The sequence below is a fragment of the Arvicola amphibius genome, chromosome 2 (genome assembly GCF_903992535.2).
Source record: "Arvicola amphibius chromosome 2, mArvAmp1.2, whole genome shotgun sequence".
In the NCBI taxonomy this organism is placed as follows: domain Eukaryota; kingdom Metazoa; phylum Chordata; class Mammalia; order Rodentia; family Cricetidae; genus Arvicola; species Arvicola amphibius.
In genome coordinates, this window is record NC_052048.2 from 19,465,864 (window position 1) to 19,481,161 (window position 15,298).

General features: G+C 40.2%; 1 protein-coding gene across 2 annotated transcripts; it reads left to right on the top strand.

Moving 5' to 3' along the window:
* Positions 1 to 2,578: 2,578 nt before the first annotated feature.
* Positions 2,579 to 11,537, top strand: LOC119807704 (C-type lectin domain family 2 member E-like). 2 transcript variants are annotated; one of them, XM_042054583.1, is made up of 5 exons: positions 2,579 to 2,912; positions 3,413 to 3,499; positions 7,863 to 8,050; positions 8,689 to 8,712; positions 10,627 to 11,537. In XM_042054583.1, exons 1-5 carry the CDS (start codon positions 2,843 to 2,845, stop codon positions 10,639 to 10,641), a joined length of 384 nt encoding a protein of 127 aa, XP_041910517.1. In that variant the 5' UTR covers positions 2,579 to 2,842; the 3' UTR covers positions 10,642 to 11,537. The 2 variants fall into 2 exon arrangements, with proteins under 2 accessions (XP_041910517.1, XP_038175731.1); XM_038319803.2 differs by having other exon boundaries at positions 2,580 to 2,912; positions 8,689 to 8,798.
* Positions 11,538 to 15,298: the final 3,761 nt, after the last annotated feature.

Genomic DNA, 15,298 nt, shown 5'->3' on the forward strand with positions numbered 1-15,298 from the left:
ACAAATGAGGAAAAAGCTCTAGAAGATAACATTTTATTTTTGAAAGCCATTTGTAAGATTGAGATATATTTTTAACTTTCTGCTTCTTTTTCACTTTTCCAAATGAAAGTACTGAGGTTTTGGTGGAAAAAAAAAAAAAAGAGCTGCTAAGCAGTAGCTCTCAGCCACATTCACAAAGGGTTTAGTTTTGCAAGACTCTGAATAGATTAATCACAGCACAAAGGAACCCACAGTTTGGGAGATAAATAAGCAAAGAAAGAATGGTAGTTCATGGCCAGGTATCATGGCCCACAGCTGCCACTGTAGCACTCAGATATCTGAGGCAAAACACAGAAGTTCAAGGCCTGTGTGGTGATTTGAAAGAAAATGGCCCCCAAAGGGAGTGGCACTACTAGGAGTTGTGACCTTGTTGCAGTAGGTGTGGTTTGGTTGGATGAAGTGTGTCACTGTGGAGGCAGGCTTTGAGGTCTCATATATGCTCAAGATACTGTCTAGCATCACAGACTGCTTCCTGTTGCCTGCAATATGTAGTCCTCTCAGCCCTTTCTCCAGCGCCCTCTGTCTACATGTCATCATGTTCCACCATGATGACAATGAGCTGAACCTCTGAACTGTAAACCAACCGCCCCAACTAAATGTTTTCTTTGTAAGAGTTGCTGTAGTCGTAGTGTCTCTTCACAGCAATAGAAACCCTAACTAAGACAGCCAGCCTCGGCTAGATGGAGACTCTGTCACCAGAAACAGACAAACAACAAAGAGAGTCAGATTCCTTCGTCCATGAATAATTTGAAATCACTCTCAAGTGTATTTTTCTTTGTGAGTATGTATGTGTGCATATGTACATGCATGCCTGAACATGTGTATATGTGGGTAAAGAAAGTAGATGACAGCCTTGAGTAACATTTCTCATGAATCGCCCACCTTTTCTTTTAAGACAAGGCCTTGTATTGACTTGCAACTCACCAGCTTAGCTTGGCTGGCTGGACAGAAAGCTGCCACAACCTGCTCATCTTTACCCCCCTAGTGAGTGGATTACAAAAGCATCCTGCCTTGAGTGGATTACAAAAGCATCCTGCCACCATGTCTGGCTTTGGGTTCTGAGGATCAAACTTTGGCCCTCATGCTTGCAAGGCAAATACTTCACCAACTGAGGCATCGCTCATCCCAACCCATCTGACTCCACCCCTGTGCAAAAAGTATCTTTATAAACGTAAATTTCCATGTAAAAACTCTACCTTCTTCTACCAGAAAAGCTACGGAGGAGGAGGTGTGCCACCGACTTCCTTTTACCTAGTGTCATTGGATGCACTAGTCACTACCTTGTCTTTCAGTTTTCCTTGGGGAGAGAGTGATATACCTGAGAGCCTGTACCTGTGCTATGGAGGGCCCTTCCTCTCACCCATGTGCTTTTGAGGGTTTTCTAGCAATCTTCTCATCTGTAGAAGGTTCTCCCCACATGCTGTTATTCATCTTTTGGAGGCCTGTAAATTTTCACAGTTAGAAGTCCATCACCAAGTACCTTAGCTTCAGCAGCTTCAACTTTACACACCCAATAGTCATTTGTTGGGGTCTCAGCTGAGGGGCTGGCCAGAAAGGAACTCTGTGACCATGTCTGTGAAAGATGGTCTGGATGACTGAGGGTGAGAGTCATAGCTGACCATGAGTCATATCATCCCTAGGCAGATGGACCAGGGCTGTATAAGAAAGCTAGTTGAACATGAACTAACATGTGCTGACATGTGAACCAGCAAAGCGCTGACCAGTAAGCAGCGTTCCTCCATGATTCCCACCTCCAGGTTTCTCCTCCATGTTCCTGCCCGAATTTTTACCCTGACTTCCCTCAGTAGTGGACTGTGGCCTGAGAGTGTGAGTGGAATAAGCCTTTTCCTGCCCTGAGTAGCTTTGGGTCAGAGTGTTTTATCTCAGCAACAGAAAAGCAAACTTAAGACAGTAAATCTTCCTGCATAGGATCACAGGTGTGTGCCACTGCATACAAACCATGGGACTTCTCCATGTTTCTAATGTTTTAATTACAACGGACCTAAAATGCTCCTTGTAGCAGTTTTTAAATCCCCCAATACACATACGAGGAATAGTTTCAATGTTTGGTGAGAAATTAAAAGTCAACAAAATTTATAATTCCCCCTTCAATTATTGAAATCTGTAGGTATAATTCCATTTTATGCTGGAATCTATCATAGGTCTCTGTGCAGAGGATAGTGCCTATGTAGGAAACAAGCCTTAATTTACCATGAAAGCACATAAAATCAATGGTTTTGCTTTGCCAAATTTCACTATACAATCCACATGACAATTGAAAATACAAACAGATATTGAAACACAAAACAAATAATGCACGAGAGAATAAGTGGAATTTACAGTTAGTTGAAACAATCCCGAAGATACACAGATATATCAGATTTGAGATTTGGGGGAGATTATACAAAGTCCAGGGAAGGGCGAACCATGATCTGCTGACTGGACGGCAGAAGGTTGAGTTGATGCCAATCAAGCTTCTTCCCGCCCCCCCGCGGTGGTTGCTAGCCAATCCGGGGCTGCTAGCAGACACCGTTGAGGTGTGTCCCGCTGCCGTTACTCTCACAGAGGAGCGAGGACAGGGCCAGTGAGAGATCTTTTGGCCCGCTGGATCCGAGCGCAGCTTCAGTGCCAAACCATCAGGCTGGAGTGCTGCTGTATCATCTGTCCATCAGTCTTGCTCCGTCCCTTACCCCAGAGAAACTTGGCCCTCAGAGTCCAAAGGTTTGACAACGGATATGATTATCAGTTCTCTTTTTGTCCTAAGAAATTTCTCTGCCTCGGTAGTCACTGGAGCGCCTTCAAGATGATGGTGGAAAATTTATACAGAGCATCCCAGACAAGCCATGTATCTGGGCATCATAGGACAACGTTTGGTAAGGAGATGACAGGGTTTGTTTGCAGGCTAAGACTGGTAGCCTTTGCTTAGCCTGTGAGGCAGAGGGTACTCAGGTGGACCTTAAAAGAAAATGATCGCTGTCGTCATCTACAAAACAAAGACTCAAAACTAAAAGGAAAAAGGAACTCTACCTTTCCACCAGATCCGCCCTTCCCTAGCTGCAAAAGGAGACGTTCCATTAGAACAAACAACCAAAACCACAAAACGAAACCAAACCCTCTGGGGAAGGCCGGAACTGTGTTTTTGTTCTGCAAACCTTGCTGGAGAATACACCTACACCTCCCTGTTCTTGGAAATGACCCTTAGGTGCAAAGCTACTCCTGAGCACCTTTCCCCCTTTTCCAAATAGAGCAAAGACTGAGTTGTGAATAGGACACAGAGAGTATGGATTTTTTTGTTTGTTTGTTTAATGGGGGTTTTGTTTGCTTGCTGTTTTTCCCTGGTAAATAGTGACCTGTCTGTTTGCCTTATGTGCAGATGCGAAGAAATTGCTGACCCTGTGGACCCTGCTATGTGGTGGTGTTGTTGTGCTTCTTTGGGGGTTTTTCAGTTTCCCTAGAAAATGTAAGTGATTGGTTTCGGCTGTCCGTTTGCCTCCTAGAAAAACAGTCTTTGGATAAATATGTATTGCACCCAATTACCTCTGGCTCATCCCAAAAAGGGACTTCATGCCTAGAAAGGGTTTTTATCCCCCTCTCCAACTGGGCAGCGACAATCGCAAGCCATCAGCTGTGGGTGAGTAGAGTAATTACTTGGCGGAAGTTTGTTCAGTTTGAAGCAGGACGAAAGTGAGTCCTGGTGGTCAGATAAAGCCTTATCCGGAGTTGGGTGTGTACTCCACGGTGAGATCTTGTAGGCTGGGTATTCGTGTCAGAAAATCGAACCAGCTGTAATGGCGGTGGAGGTAAAGAGCAAAGTGAGGTCATGCTGTGCTGCATTTCCAGAGTGTGTTAACCTTTACTGCTCCCCGTGAGTGTGTGGAACCTTATTCTAACAGAAGCAATGGTGGGAGACACCCTCCCCCCCCCCCCCCAACCACCAAAGAGGTTTTCCTGACAGCGGGGTGTCCAGATTCTACGCTAGACCCTGTATTGTCCTACTCGGTCACTAGCACTGCCCTTTTGTCTCCCATATACCATTGTTGTTCATACAACATCGTTATCAGCGACATAATAAAGGTCACAGCTTATTCCCAAATGGAGTAAAAACAAAAAATTCTCCTTAGCCCCTATACTTGCTATAAGTGCTGCTTATGTTTGCTACTTAATACAGAAACCTTCTTGAAATCTTTTCTGTGTTTTTGTTTTCCTCTCCCTACTCTGCTCCCTGCCTGCCTTTCTCCTTTCCATTCATCCGTAGGTCCTTCCTTTCTCCAGGGCTACGTGTATTCCAAGCACATGATCTACCACCAACAGACTACATCTGTAGCTCAAATGGCTAAGTTTTTCTTAAACATGATGGTGTTTAGAGTTCAACCAGAGCCTTGCTCGTGCTAAGCATGGGCTCTTGCCATGGAATTAAACCCAAGTGCCCTTGCTTTTCAAACTTTCTACTAAATCCACTTTGATCAGGTTTCTGCTTCTTCTTTTCTCTTGAAACCTGTCGTTGTTTACCAAAAAGTTAGTGCCACTACTTAATAGCCATCATCTGTTCAATTTTACTTGACAATACACATTCATTTTGTTTTTTTGTTTTTTTTTCATTTTTTTTCATTTTGTTTTTTTAAAAGATTTATTTATTAATTATGTATACAACATTCTGACTCCATGTATACCTTTATTGCAGAAGATGGCACCAAATCTCATTATAGAGGCTGTGAGATACCATGTACTTGCTGGGAATAGAACTTAGGACCTCTGGAAGAGCAGTCAGTGCTCTTAACCTCTGAGCCATCTCTCCAGCCTTCCATGTTCATTTTAAAAATTATTTTTCGCTTAGAAAATTTCATTCTATTATACAATGTATTTGGGTCATAGCCATCTCCTTTGTACCATCCACAGAAGCTCCCTTCCAATTTCACGCTCTTTGTTCTGTTGCTGTGATAATTGATTGAGGGGATCCTCAATCCAATTAGCACTGCCTATATCTAGATATGGACAGCCTTCTTGCAGCCATGTCCCCAAAGGCAAGTCACTCCCTTCTCTGTAAAAGTCCACTCTCAATCCAACAAGCATGGGCCTCAGAGGGAAGGCCTCCCTAACTCATGTTGGAATTTTCACTAACTTGATATTGAGAAAAATCTTTTCAAAGCAAGCAGTGGTTGATGCAGACGTAGGTAATAAATATGAGGACTCAGCTCTGGATAAATCGTCTATACCACCCTCGCCCCACCCAAGGCTCCTATCACAGAAGGCTGAAGCTGTGACATTGGTGGACGGGGAAGAGAGCTGTACATTGTTTACCTTTTGCTGGCATCAACTCAGATGACCTCTAGTTCTTCACACCATTTAAAATCCCTTCCTAAAAATAATTCCATTTGGCTTTCAAGTCCGTATAGTCCTACTGCTTCTGTCCGGCCTACATCACGACTGACTTTATTTCCCTTACTCTTTCCTCCTTTCCCCCTGCACGGTGTTCCAGTATGTCTCTTCATGCACCCAGTCTTTGAAGCATTGTTGTCCTTCTGAACAGGTCTCAAAGTTTTATGACATAAATACATCTTTAATCTGGGATGCTTTTTGAATTCAATCATTTAAAAAATAAAATCTAACTACTTGCTTATCTCAAACTTAATAGTGTTCCTGCTGAAATATTTCTCCTCCACCTCGTGTATGTGTGTGTGTGTGTGTGTGTGTGTGTGTGTGTGTGTGTGTGTGTGCAAGAGTGTAGGTTCCCATAGAAGCCAGAAGTCAGCCTTGGAGGTCTTTCTTCAGGATTCATTCACCTTGTTCTAGAGAAAGGGACCTCTCGCTAGGACTTGGGGCTCAGGTTAGGTTTAGCTAGCCAGGCATCTGCCTCTCCACTGCTGGGATTACAAGAGAGTGTCACCACACCTAGCTTTTTCTGTGGCTTCTGGAGATTGAGTTCAGGTAGTCATCCTTTAATGGCAAACCGTGTATTAACTAGTTGTGGCCTCACCCTGAACTCTTCATAGCTCTGTGTTCTCTTGTGTCCTTTATGGTCCTCCTCACCAGGGAACAGTAAATATGTTCTAACTTCAAAGTCAAAAGCCTTATGTACTTTTTATTCCTTTCTTTCCTGCTTTCCAAATATAATCAGTAAACTGCCACTGTCCTTTCATTGAGCCAAATGTGAACTCTCTCTTAGTCACTTGCCAGTTAACCAGCCAGCACCTCATTTTCTTCTCTGATGTTTGTCTCTCTTCTCCCTGTGATCTCTTAATGCAACTGCATAATACACTTTCTAGTATGAGATTTTTACATTATTTTTTCCTACTTTGATTTTATAATAAAAGTGAATCAGATTTGAACTGGCCACATTTCATGGTCCCATAATCACATATGACTAATGGTATCCATATGTACAGAGTTTATTTTTAACAATTAAGAAAAATTATCAGATCTGTTGACAAATTTTACATGGTTTTTTATTCATTTAGAGCAAAGGCTTATGAATGGCTATGCTGCCCTTAAGGCACCTAGTCATCCTGAGCTACTGATGTCCTGTACTACTGAATCCTTCACTTAGTCTGTAGGAATGTGGGCATCTTCATTATTTGGTGAACAAGCCAGGCATGCTCACCTTTTCCCATTGCTTAGAAAAATGTGTTCTTACGCTGGAGGCAGACTTACCTCCCCAGTCCACCTTTCTTCAGGTACTAGGCATCACCTGTGTCTAACCTACCCTGAATGTTGTGCAGTCATACTCATCCCTTGACCTGTATGCTCTTCATGAGAAACTATATGGTTTCAGGTATGCAACTTACATGAAAACGAAATTTTTTTTCATGGTATATTTATTTTTGTATTCCTAGAACTACAAAAATATAAATGTCTGCCACAGGGTAAGTGCTCAGTTGGGGTGTAGTTGGATGTACAAATGAAAGAAAATATAAGCTAGCAGATGAATTATAAAACTGCATTTCTGATAGTTCGGGTTTTAAGCCAACTGTTTGATAGTAGTTGTATATTTGAACCCAATATTTTATGGTAAGTTGGGTTTTTTCCAAGTAATTTCAGTGAAATGAGTGTCTTTGCTGTGCTATCACATCAGGTTTTATGTATACAGAACCTTACTGCAAGTTAATGCTTCCAAATGAGTAGTCTCCCATTCATAAGCTTGAGTAGGAGGCGGTCACTTGTTTGTTTTTCCAGTCTTAGGGTAAAAAAGTACCTTAAACACTTTCTCTCAGGGTTAGTCACAAACAAGTAAATTCATATATCCAGTGCTGTGAGTTAAGGAGAAAATGGGAAATGGCGTAAAAGTTAAATTTCAGTGTTTTCCCCTTCTTGAAATTTTTTTCCCTAAAACAAAGGACAAAGTTATAGCTTCAACTTCTGAGGAAATGCTGTTTCTGAGAAACAACTGAGTATCAGATAGGCCAACAGGAAAGGACCAACTCTTTGATATTATGACTAAAGAGGAATCCATTAGTTTGTGGTAAAATATCTAAGGTGCCATATCCAATTATAAGAGATGTGAATGAGTAAATAAATTCCAGTTGTATGAAAATACCAGAGAAAGATTTGTCAGGGGACTTTACATTTCTGGAAGTTGCTCATTACTATTTTAAGTTACATGGAGATCTTAATTCTCCAGTGTTTTTTTTTTTCTCTCCTGCTGTGCTCTTGGTTGATCTGTCATCACAGAGCAAATGACTAAATTCATTTAAATGTCATTTCAGCCATTTGACTGAAATGAGATGTGGAAGTGGAATTCCTTTCATCAGTGTGAAATATAGGAGACTCTTTTACAATGACAGACTCGCTTTTCTCACAGTGTCTTTCGTGTTGTGTGTTCATTTCAGTTGGAATCACAAGAGTAACAAGAAATAAGACGTGTGATGATGAAGCAAAGATATGCATGAATGCCTGGCATAAAATTAACCAGAACTGCTTCTTCCTTATCCAACATGAAAACTCATGGCCCGTTGCAAAGGAGACCTGTGGAAACTTAGAAGCAGACCTGGCTAAATTCAACACCAAGAATGAACTGGTTAGATTTCCAAATGAGCATGCCCAGTAGTTAAGACACTGGTCTTTTGCCTTTGGGGAAGTTGGAGCACAACAGGGAAGACAGACAGCTAGAAATACAGAAAATATGAAAATTACACAGCATGTTAGGTACAATCAAAGTGTTTATCACTTCTACAAGACGGTAGATTGGAGAAAAGTTCACATTTCCTTGAAATGATGACATTTGAGCAAAGAAATAACATCAAGGGGATGAAATCTCTGGGGAAATAAATCACCTGCAGCACAGGGTTAAGATAGGTAAATGCCTGGAATAGTCAAGGAACTGAAAACAGACAGGCAATCAGCCTGTCTTCAGTGGAGGAATGAGTATGGGTATGACCACAAGGGGCTTGCAGGCTTTTACAAAGACTTTAGTTTTTTACATTGGGCAAAACAAGGGGGTGTTTCAGAATTAGGGTCAAAAGTGCCACATTCTAACTTCAGTCTTAATAGATTCTCTCTTTCCAATAACAAATATAAAGATGGGGCTTTAGGTACTTGGCTACCTGCAGGGCCTGTGGTAAGAGCATGTGGGACTCAGACTAGGGCAGTACCTTTTCACACACTGAGAATAAGACTTCTAGATGATGTTCCTGATAGTGTTCTTCTTTATCACAGGAAACTTTGATGAGCCTTATGAAGGTAGGATCTTCATACTGGATTGGACTGAACAAACAAAATTTGGGCAAACTCTGGCTTTGGACAGATGGAACAAAATACAATGATTTGTAAGCCTTTGTGAAATTGACTTAGTGTTAATTATAAATCATGGTCAAAATTCTAGCTCTATAGACAGCTACATCTACTGTTTCTTTAACTACATTTCCTAACCAGGGCCTTCAGCAGATGCTGAGGAGAACCTTCAGGCAAACTGGTGGTCTTTTGGGAGCATCTGCCCTCTAATGCCACTGTGTATTTCTGTGTGTTTAATTGGATTGTACCTATCTTCCTTTCATTCTAGACTTGATAAAAGTCTAGGCAGTTTAACTCTTTCCCGAGTACAGTTTATGCTTGTGTGCCTGTGTATGCTTGTGTGTGTGTGTGTGTGTGTGTGTGTGTGTGTGTCTTTCACTTCTCATTGGTAAAGAGTGAGTATCCGAAGATGTAATGATGGCTACATTGAAAATTCCAAAACTTCTCTGCTGTCCCAAGTCTAAAGAATTAATTGTATCCTTAGATTCTATTTTTTTTCTGGAAACATTTAAATTTTCCTTAACTTCAGAGTGGAATGATTCTGTTTTTCACAGAGGCGCCTCAAACTTTCACACACTGCATACCTTTTTCATGGCAGGTGCTCACTCTGCAGTATTAATATTTTGTACCTCACCAAAAGAATTTCCCCAACTAGGAGAAGTTTCCATGATCATACTATTTATATTTAGGTTGAAAACACACAGTTACTTGAAAGCAACAATATAACCAATAATTGTGGTTTTTCACTTGAAAACCAATATAAGAAATCTATGATGCAAGTTAACTTTGAGCACAAAACACAATTCCTGTGGTGTTTTCTTGAAAAAAAAAATACTGACAGTTTAAGATGTTATACATTTTCATTTAAAAGACATTTGAGGGAAAGGTATGAGCTGGTGGAATTTGGTGTGTTACTTTGCCATTTTCATTTAAAAGACATGTGAGAGAAAGGTATGAGCTGGTGGAATTTGGTGTGTTACTTTGCCGGGGTCACCACGATAAATGACACAGACTGAGCAGCTTACGCAACTGATCAGGAGTCTAGAAGTCCACAGTCAAGGTGTTGTCAGGGTCTGTTTCTTTTGACCTCTTGCTTGGTGTGTAGGTGCCTGACATCTCATTCTGACTTCCAGTGCCTCAGCCTGTGCACACACTCAAGGAAAGACCTGAATCATTTGTATTTCAAAAAGCATCAGTGGCACATGGGGTAGGGAAGTATAGTTCAGTGGTAGACAACTTACCTAGCAATGCAAAGGACCCCTGGATTCGCTCTCAACATGGCAAAAGAAAAAGAAACACACTCAGATTATAGGATTAGTGTTTATCCAAAAGACATTATTATGAACCAAGGATGGTGATGTGCCTAGAATCTAATTTCAAAAACATTAATTTTAAAAAGATCTTATTTAATCAGTCCTTTTAAAGCTTTATATTTAAATGCAGTTACCTTCTGCACCCCTGGGAAGTAGGCATTCCACTTACGGGATTCCCATAACAGTAAATAAAAAAATGTTCCCCAAAATGTGAGTTACACTCTTCCCGACACCATCTCTAAATGCCTAATCTGATGCTTTAGTCATTTTCATCACTGACATAAACTGAACAATCTGACCGCTCTCTGAAGGATTATGATAGTTTTCCCTTGTTGGCAGCATGGAGTGTCTGGCTGTGCTGGTGAGGGGTGGACTCACATAGTACCTCCCCAGCAGAGTCCAGAGGTTAAGTACGATGGACAATAAGAGCTTACTTAGCATCCTCTCTTCACAGAGAACATTTGAACTGTGATCACTGTAGTTTAGATTCATTATATGAGGCTGTGCTGAGTCTGATAAATAAAGATGCCAACCCTTTGTTTTGTTCCAGGAAGAAAATTCATGATTATGGAGACTGTGCCTTCCTGCACAAACGGGGCATAGACAGTACCACCTGTGATGACCTGAGAGACTATATCTGTATGAAAGTAGGCCAGTGTCCTTGAAGGTTTCTTCCGTCCAAAACAAAATGAAGAACAGTATCTTATATTGTGCGTGTTAAACCCATGGTAATGTGTTTTCCTTCCCATCAACATTGCTTTGAAATCTAATTTGACTGATGAACATTTCTATAAATTTTATCTTCAACGAAATAGTTATTAAGAAGCCTAGAGAGAAAGCTAAGTTTGAGATGGTACTGCTGAGTCATCAAAATTGGTGGGTTTGAGGCTATGGGAACAAAGGGCCTTGCTTGGAATTTATTCATTGTGGTGGATCACACGGGAGGGCAGAGGAAAAGAGAAAGAAAGATCCTCTGCTTGTCTGAAATTCGTTGAAATCTGAATAAAGGAGAAAGAAGAGCTGTGAGACGAGATGAGCTGGGGAGTGTTTCATTTGCCCTCAATACAAGGTTCATGTGGAACTGTGAATGAAGGCATGATGGGGAACTATTCTGATCTGGAGCCTTGTGTTGTCACTGGAGACCAAGAACCTCTCAACAGGTCTCTAGACCCTCAGTCAAACTGCTAGACTGAAGGACTAACGATAACCTGGATTTGTTGTTACCATCGTTACAGAAAGAGTGAAAGGGGGCAAGTTTTGTCATGAGTCACTGTGAACATGAGCAGTCGCAAGTAGAGAGAAACTCAAAGGATGAACCCTGGTGACCTCGAAGGATCCGTAGAGATTAGCATGGATTCCCCAAAGCTGTTTCACTCAGATTCTGGATAATATTGAAATGGTCTTGAAGGAAAGAGGGAGAAGAGGTTAACACTGGTCATCATTAAAAATCTCTTCAACTACCACAGGTCTCTTCTCATATATGATCCTAGGGTTTGTGTTATATGGACATGCATGTGTGAAGATGTACAGGGCATGAACCCAAAAAGGGACTATGGGTGGGGTGAAGAGCTCTGAAGACAGGGAGAAAGTAATTGATGCATGTGACATGAGACCAGGAAGACCACCAAAAGGAGTGTTGGGACCCTCAGGAGGATAGGTGGGTGACTTTCATCCACTCCCAAACTTACTCCAGTGATGGTATTCAGAGCAGACCTCACATACATATTGGATCACACAACACTGAATTATTTTCTGTATTACCGTTTTCCTTGAAGTGCTAACCAGAAACCTTAGAATAGCAAAATCATAATTGGCCTGTTGTCTACAGCCATCTTTCACTACATTCTCCCTCTCCTTCAGATATAGTTTCCTACCCTTTATACATTTACAATATATAATGTTTAGCATCTTGACACTCTCCTGCCAGAATGATATTGTTCATGCTCAGCACTCTCAAGTTCACTACAGTTCCAACTCAGTGATGGTCATTCAAAGAACATTGTAGCCCTTGGTACATTATCTTATCAATGACCAACACTTTTCTTTCTTTTTCTAATTAGAGTTTGCTGCACTGCAAAATGTCATATGGTTTATTGTTTTAAACTCAGTTTTCAGTTTTAACTCATCTTCCCAGAATGATTCCAGAGACATCCTGCTGTTTTATCTCTGTACATTTATCCTGAGCACCCAGAATATATTAAGCACATGTCTCTATGTTGTTAACTAAAATGATGGAGACGTGAGTGTATGCAGATAGGCATTTCCAAAAAGTAGCAAGTACTGTTTGTTTACATTGTCATACTAATTATTGGCAAATGCAAAGGACTAGTTATCTGATTTTAATCAGTGTTTTCCAATAGGATTCTCAAGAACTACATATGGTAACCTATTTGAATATTGGGCTTAATTTAGGAATTGGGCCTGCCTCATCTTTACCTGTATAATTTACCTGACAGCAATTTCTTGGTAACTAGCCTACTTCATTGTGAGAGGTAGAATTAGAAGGCCATTTTTGACATTCATCTATGACTTCAGTAATAACATTTTCATTTAAAAAAACCTCAATATTCTGAACCAGAGAAATGGAAAACTGTAGTTTTTCCATCTGTGAAACAGCTTTGTAATAAATCCACTATGTAAATTGTAGATGGAGCGGCGGGACTGCGTCCGGCCACCTGGCTAGCTTTACACCTGAAATAATTACATGGAAACTATATTCTTTTAAACACTGCCTGGCCCATTAGTTTTAACCTCTTATTGGCTAATTAACCCATATTTAGTAATCCATGTAGCACCATGAGGGGTGGCTTACCAGAAGAGATCTTAACCTGCATCCATCTCGGAGAGGAGAGGCATGGCGACTGCCTATGGCGACTCCCTGAAGCGTCTGCCTTCTCTTTCCCACAATTCTGTTCTATTTACTCCAGCTACCTAATTTTTCTGTTTTATTAAAGGGCCAAGGCAGTTTCTTTATTAACCAATGAAATTAACACATAGACACTCTTCCATCATTTCCCCCTTTTCTGTTTAAACAAAAAAGAAAGGCTTTAATTTTAACATAGTAAAACTATATATAATAAAGCAGTTATCAAGCAAGAATTACAGTTACAATATTTAGATCTCTTTTATCTTTTATCATTACTAAGGAAAGCTATAACTATTTATTTTTTAACTCCATCAAAGATTTTAGAAGGATATAATATTACCTAAGTAAACAAGAAATGTGTAACTTTTAAACTCTAGAAATGACAGAGAAAATTCGCTGCCTGGACAGTCACCCAAAGTTCCTCTGTATCGTTGGGGCATCCATTTTTGGCCTTCAGGCCCATAGTATCCATCAGACATTTCCATGAAGCAGGAAATTTTAAAGACAGTTTAGTCAGTTTCTGTTGTGTCCTGCAGAATGTCTCGCAGACTTTTTCATGAATCAGGAACCCCGAAAGACTATCTCATCTTTAGGCAAGATTAGCAGTCCTCTCTCTGCGGGTTCTTTGTGTCCAGCTTATGTAACAGTCCAGGTAAGAGCAGTTTCTTGCCCAAATGGCTAACAAACTCCATAAGGAACCTCATTGATGTCCATCCTCCTCTTGAAGTAGATTGGTGCTGCCAGGAGCAGACGTGTTTCATTGTCATGAAAAGCCCTAAGTTATTAAAACATCTTAAATGTCATGTTCTATAGTCTTTGAAAGATATGAAGAATGTCTAATTGAAATATATCTCTATATATTTAGAAAATCTAATTAATATAACTACAAGCTTTATTATTATTGATGATTATCCAGTAACAACCTATATTTCCTAATTTTTTTAACAGTTTTTAAAATGAATTACATAATCAAAATACTTTAATCAATATTAGAAATTTTGTTATAGAAATATAACAAAATTGACCTTAAAATCCATACCAATGTAAATTATATCTATATTATATCCCCTTTTAAATGTAAAAGAACATGTATAAACAATATTTGGGAATATGGGCACAGTTATTTCTTTCCAAACTGCTTTTTGCTGAGTGGGGGCGCTGTTATTTAGGTCTTTCATGGTATAACCTGTCTGCTAGGTTCATCTCAGTCAGCAATTTAGTGAAGTAATTTTTTGAAGATGTTCATAGCAACTTTTCAGGAGGGCATGGTCTATCATACCATATTGGGATAGAAGCAATCCATAGAGTGTCATCCTCTGTGAAAACAAAAGAAGACCCTCTTTTTTAAAGCATTATGTTCTTAGATCTAAATTCTGAAGACATACTGTTAAGATGTCCATTTTGGTCTAGCCTGGCAGCCCATATAATGAAATGTCTTTCTGTGTTTAGTTATTTTATAGTCAAAAATTTTAAAGAAAACATAATAAAATATATAATCCAGACTCTCTGTGAATTTTTTATTTTTATGTGGCTTATTTTTATTCTATCATTTTATTTTATTGTGTCTCTTTAAAGACTTTACCCTTTTTTAAAGGTATTAACTTTTTTTATATATTTTTTCTCTCTCAAGCCTATGTACATTTATTTAATATTTTGAATCATTTAAAGGTCTTCTATGTCTGAATCCGTCCTATTGTGAATCTGTAATTTTTTTATTATCCAGGAGCATTTCTTAAAATGCTAAGCATTTCTTAAAAACTTAAGTCGCACCATGTAGAGGTAATATGGTACCACATGTGTCCTGTCCAGCCTAAACCTTAATTGTGCTGTTATTATGGTAATTACAATAGATCCTGTCTGAGATCAGCACAGTTCAGCATGGCGGAGCAGAGCCAGAGCCATTCCTGCTCCTTTCTCAGTCATTTGGTGCCCCTGAGCCGCATACAGTTCCAGGCACATAGCAGTCCAAATTGGAGTCGCATTTAGCAGTTTAATTTTGAGACTGAACATGCAGCATAGAAACTCTTTTCATCCAAGTTACAGCCAAATCTGACACGCAGAACAGCAGAGCACCGGGTAGCCTGGAAACATCTCTCTGTATGGCCGCAGAAATCTGCCATGCTCTCCCGCCTTATCAAGTCTAATTCTGCCGTCTGCCCAGGCAGGAAGAGCTGAGCCAAGTGCATGGTCTCAGCTACTTTCCTCCTGATCCCGAGCGGGAACACAAACATCCAGTCCTATAAAAAGCCATTGAAATGCTTTAAAGCCAGAGTTTGCAGTGGCAGCATAGCACCAGGATGCCACATTTTAAAATGACTCAGCTTTTTCTCTGCCGCTATTGCCAAAACAGGAAATC

What these genes read in the sequence shown, in the direction of transcription:
- LOC119807704 (XM_038319803.2), top strand. Translation starts at nt 2,843, where the DNA reads ATGATGGTGGAAAATTTATACAGAGCATCCCAGACAAGCCATGTATCT. An exon ending in TTTCAGTTTCCCTAGAAAAT is followed by an intron (nt 3,500 to 7,862) that starts GTAAGTGATTGG and finishes TGTTCATTTCAG; the next exon opens with TTGGAATCACAAGAGTAACA. An exon ending in GGAACAAAATACAATGATTT is followed by an intron (nt 8,799 to 10,626) that starts GTAAGCCTTTGT and finishes GTTTTGTTCCAG; the next exon opens with GAAGAAAATTCATGATTATG.